General features: G+C 60.9%; 1 protein-coding gene across 1 annotated transcript in view; it reads left to right on the plus strand.

Moving 5' to 3' along the window:
• Positions 1-5,160, plus strand: part of PPARGC1B (peroxisome proliferator-activated receptor gamma, coactivator 1 beta) — a 36,391-nt gene that overhangs the window by 29,453 nt on the left and 1,778 nt on the right. The window contains exons 6-12 of the mRNA XM_009318567.1: positions 18-557; positions 1,171-1,207; positions 1,633-1,697; positions 2,187-2,949; positions 3,431-3,506; positions 4,388-4,509; positions 4,939-5,093. Of these exons, the coding sequence (XP_009316842.1) occupies positions 18-557; positions 1,171-1,207; positions 1,633-1,697; positions 2,187-2,949; positions 3,431-3,506; positions 4,388-4,509; positions 4,939-5,093 (1,758 nt within the window). The remainder of the gene's footprint in view (positions 1-17; positions 558-1,170; positions 1,208-1,632; positions 1,698-2,186; positions 2,950-3,430; positions 3,507-4,387; positions 4,510-4,938; positions 5,094-5,160) is intronic.

Consider the following 5,160-nt stretch of genomic DNA (forward strand, 5'->3'; position numbering starts at 1 on the left):
CTCCCCTGTGCCACCAGCCCAAGACAGGGAGGATGCTGGTGGGACCTGCACATCCAGAGCCAAAACAGCACCGGAGAAGGGCGAGCCGCGGCAGAGCCCTGGGGCCGAGGCAGAGGCACCACGGGAGCTGGGTGGCCTCGAGGACGATGCTGGGAAGCATGCGGGTGCCCCGGGCACAGCCGTGGGGAAGGTGGCCCGCAAGCAGGAGAGCACAGTTTACGCCGTCCGCCGGTCCAAGAGACTCAACCCTGAGCTCAGCCACTGGCTCTCCTTCCTTGACGAGCCGCCCCCTGAGCCCTCCGTGCCCCGGGAGGCAGGGGACAGCCGTGGTCCCCGGCACGCCCTGGCCTGCAGGGAGCCTGCACCGTGCCCAGCGCTGGAGGGCTTCTCAGCTGAAGAGCCCGCGGCCGAAGTGGAGGTGGGGGGCACAGAGGAGGGAGACGGCGGGAGCACGGCACAGCCAGCAGAGCCCCAGCCCCTCTCCCTGGGCTCCCTGGGGGACAGTGAGGTGGGCGACAGGGCTGAGAGCCGACGCTGTGCCCTCCTGGAGCAAGCAGGTGAGGGGGGCTGGGGTCTGTCGTTCTGCTCACCCCTCCCCAGTGCACCCACGCTGCCCATGCCATCCCTGCCATGGGTGAGCGCTGCTGGCCAGGCACCTGGCACTCAGCTGGCAGTGAAGCTGTGAGCAGCCCCAAGCACAGCCGAACCCTGACCCATGTGCCTGTGGGGTCCCATGCATGGGGAGTTGGGGCCCTGTTCTGGTTTTGGGGTGCTGTTTCAATCTATGGGGGCCTTCTGCCTCAGTTTTCCCATCCTTATAACAAGATGCAGGAGTCGGTGTAGCGCTAACCCAGCAGGGACCGGGCTGCCCCATCCCTCCGGGTCCCTCTTCCCTGCAGGCTCGTCCTGTGCCTGGGCACTGGGGTTCAGCTGCACCGGTGCCCCAAAATCGCAGCTATCCACAAGCGCTTGGTGAGCACAAATGGCTCAACCCTGGCAGTGTTAGCCCTCCCACAGACGCTGCTGCCTCGCAGGCAGGCAAAGCCCATGGTCCCCAGCCCCCCGCCAGGCCAGGGTGGGCAGAGGGGCCCTGGCTCCCACCACGAGCACCGCGGGCACTGGAGGGAGCACAGCTCCGCTGGTAACCCTGCTTCTCTCCCTGCCTTTCAGAAACACCCAGGTGTCTCACGCTGTCCTTGGCACAAACGTAAGTGCGCACAGGGCTAAATGAACCGCGCCGGGGCTGGAAACGTGCCTCGGTTTGTCTGGCTGGACATGCATCCGCAGTGACCAAGCGAAGCTGCTTTTGCAGAGCAGACCAAGCCATGCAGCTGGGCGCGGGGCTGTGGGGAGCTGCGGCCCTCTCTCAGGTGCAAGGAGCTTGGAGAACCCCAGGCCGAGGGCAGGGTATTTCTGTGTGGGGGCAGCATGCCCTGGAGAGCTGGCTGGGACGGGGAGGGCACGCTGCTCACCCTACTGCCCCTCGCGCCCCTCCACGGGGTTACTCCGTCAGGCACTAGCTGTGGTGGGAGGGCTCGCTTATAGGCAGCGTTTTCTCAGCTTCCTTCTGTTTTTTGGGGACTGTGGTTCACGTAAATACCTTCTCTCTCCTTATTTTCTTCTCTTCTCCAGTGACCCGACCTTTGGGAAGAGAAACTTTGAGCCGATGCTGACAGTGGAGCTGTGTGGGACGGCAGGTAGGACAGGCTTTTAATTTTTTGATTTTGCAAAAATCCTCCCTGGGAGGGGGCAAATTTACCCTAAATTCAGCCTGAGTTGCCGGCTCCAGCTGAACCCAGCCAAGTGGCCATATTCATCCCCCAGCCTGGGAGTCCCCCTTTTCACCGCAAATGCAGGGGACTTCCCGTGTGCTGCCTCCACATCCAAGCACTGCAAGCAGCTCACAAGCTGCATCCTTCAGAGATGCCAGTGCTTGGGGGGATGCGTCTGGAATGGGGAAGCAGTTCAGGGGGCCGCTGCATGAGCCAGGAGGGAAGGGAGAGTCCTCTGGTGCCTTCTGGGATCAGGCATCCTTTTTCCCCAAGTGCCACTGGATGGATGAGGCTGTGGGGGCCAAGCAGCCTCCCTCCCTTGCAATGCCTGGTGCAGCTCAGGCGTCAGGGTGGGATGAGGCAGGATGGTGGGGGCAGAGGTGACTCCTGCCCTTTGTTCGGGGGGGGGTTCAGGTCTCACGCCACCGACCACTCCACCGTACAAGCCCGCCGAGGAGGACCTGTACAAGCCAGACATCCCCCAGGAGCCAGGGAAGGAGGACGGGACAGCCCCCAGCCCCGGGGATGCAGGGGACATGGCAGCCTCCCAAAAAGCCCCCAAGAAGCACCCCGAGAGGACAGAGCTCTTCGCCCACCTGAGCCGAGCCGCGGGGCGCCCCGCGCTCCCCGAGCAGCAGGGCATGCTCAAGCGGCCCTTCTCCCGCTCCTTCGGGGACCACGACTACTGCCAGGTGCTGAAGCCCGAGGCCGCCCTGCAGAGGAAGGTGCTCAAGTCGTGGGAGCCCCTGGGCCAGGTGGAGATGGAGCACAAGAGGAGGGTCCCAGCCGCCCACTACCAGGGGCTGGACCTCGGCAGCAAGGAGGCGGGCGGTGAGATGCTGTGGAAGGATGGTGTCAAGCAGCTGAGAGACCAGGAGATCAGAGCCAGCTTAACGAAGCACTTTGGCTTTCTGGACAGTACGCTTGATGACGAGGACATGGTCTTCTGCAAGACCCCTGAGTACGACACCGTCTTTGAAGACAGCTGCAGTGAAAGCAGCTCCCCTGTGGAGGAGGAGGAGGAGGAGGAAGAAGAGGAGGAGCACAGCGACACCAAGCTGTGCCTGCGAAGAAACCCCCTTTCCCGGACCAGTTTGCATTACTGTTCCCGGAGCAGGTCCAGCTCGGGGTCTTCGTGTTGCCGGTCCCGATCGCCCGCAAGCAGACGGACCTTCAGGTACAGGGGGTGGTGGGAGGGGGCACTTGGGACTGTTCTTGCATCCTGTGTTTTTGCCCTGGTGTGTGGCAGCCCTGACTCTCTCTGGTCTGCTAGCCCAAGTAGTAAAGACACTAATTAATGAAAGAAAAACCATTGAAATAATTGGTACTATATCAGCAGCTGCTGAAAACATCAGCCATGGCCAGAGAAAGCAGCACCGGAGGGAAGCAGTTAGGGATTTCCATTGCGCTGGGGGTGATGGAGCATGGGCAGGGGCCGGAGCCATGCCTGGGAAGGGGCAAGCACCGGCTGGGAACCCCTTCTGGCATCTATCAGAAAGGACTTTCCAGTGTCCTTTCCAGTGTTTCCAGACACCCATCTCTCCTCAGCTGCCGGTGCTTCCGAGTGCCTGCCCGCTGCTGCAGATGCCATGTGCCTCAGCTTCTCTTTGATGTTTGGAGCTTTCCCCCTGGCTGACCTCCTCTCCCTCACTTCCCAGGTGTGAGAATGGCCAGCAGTGTCAGGGCGGGAGCGAGCACCGGGGCCAGCTGGAGAAGAGACGGGAAAAGGCCATCGTAAGTGAGCAGGGACCCCGCGCTGGGACAAAGCAATCCCCAGGCCTCAGTTCATCTCTTAGTCCAGAAAAGCAGCGGTGGAGCCCATTAGCCCTGGCTTCAGCATCCCTTGGTGCGAGGCCAGTGTTAAACGAGGACATGGGGGTGGAGGAGGGAGACAAAAACCTAACGTGAAGGGGAAGCCACTGGCAATTGGCAATACATGGAGTTCTTGGCACAGAAATGCCCGGAGCATCCTACGCTGGTGCTTCAGCACACGTGGCATTGGCAATTAGCGGGGTGAGCTGGGGAATCCCTGAAGCTGGTCAGCCGTTATGGATGCGGTCCTGCTGCAGAGGCAGCCTCGTGCACTGGGAACCCTGCGTGTGCCCACGGGTGGGAGCTGGGTAGGGTGGTGGGCATGTGGGGAAGTAACTGTTGGTCCTCTCTACTGTTGTGCATACACACACACACGCTCACACAGTCGTCTGGCATTTTTTTCTGCAATGCAATTGAATTTTGTCCCTAGCAATTCTTGGGAATATTTCCTGGCATCTTCACCAGGAGAAGCTGAAAAAGCTGCAGGAGTGAAGGAGAAATGTAAACGAGAAGAAGGCGGGGGCGGCTGCTTCAGCCTGGCTGTAACACTGTCCTAAGGGACATGGATATGGCTGTCCCCTGCAGCACTGGTGTCCTGGGGGTGAAACCCGTGAGCTAGCTGGAGTGGAGACAGCCAGACCCCAGAGATGTCAGGCTGTGCCTGCGGCAGCATCACCGTGCTGCAGCCTGATTCCTGGCGCTGGCTCCTCAGGGCTCCTCGGCAGCCCTGCATTTCCAGCGCCCATCGGCAGCACAGAGGCACGGGGCTCCCGGAGCCTGAAACGTTTTGCTTGCTTTGCCAGGGGGAAGGCCGGGTGGTGTATATCAAAAACCTCTCCAGCAGCATGAGTTCTAGCGAACTGAAGAAACGCTTTGAAGTGTTTGGTGAAATTGTGGAGTGTCAGGTCCTGTCCAGGACTAACAGGTGGGTGTTGAGCAAGCCTCAGTCTGGTGCTCCAGCGGCTACGGGCAACCCCTCTCCTGCGGCAGCTTCAGCGCTGCCAGGTGGTGCAGGGTCACCCCTGCATCCAGCTGTGCGTGTACGAGTGATGTGGTTGTGCTGGTGGGGTGAAGTGCTCTGTGCCATGCCAACCCCCTCGGTCAGCTGAGCCCATGGTCTCGGCACTTTGGGCCAGGAGATGCAGTGTGTCCCCAGGTCCAAGGGCATGGAGAGGGCCGGTGGGATGGAGGGACAGCGGGATGGAGGGCTGGTGGGATGGAGGGCTCGCGGGATGGAGGGCTGGCAGGATGGACAGATGGCAGGATGGAGGGATAGGGGTGCAGTGCTGGGCAGAGCCATGTCAGAGGTGCTGCAGGGCCCATCACATCTTGAATTCTTTCTCTGGTTGCTCAGGGGGGATAAATACGGCTTCATCACCTACCGGTATTCAGAGCATGCCGCCTTATCTCTGAAGAATGGCACCTCGCTAAGGAAGAGGAACGAGCCTTCATTCCAGCTCAGCTCTGGTGGCCTCGGGCACTTCTTCTGGACCAGATACACTGACTTGGGTAAGAAAGCAGGAGATGCTTTTTCCAAAGCATCCTGCTTATCAGCACAGAGCCGTAACCGCACGTT

The sequence above is a fragment of the Pygoscelis adeliae genome, unplaced genomic scaffold (assembly GCF_000699105.1).
Source record: "Pygoscelis adeliae isolate BGI_AS28 unplaced genomic scaffold, ASM69910v1 Scaffold42, whole genome shotgun sequence".
Classification (NCBI taxonomy): domain Eukaryota; kingdom Metazoa; phylum Chordata; class Aves; order Sphenisciformes; family Spheniscidae; genus Pygoscelis; species Pygoscelis adeliae.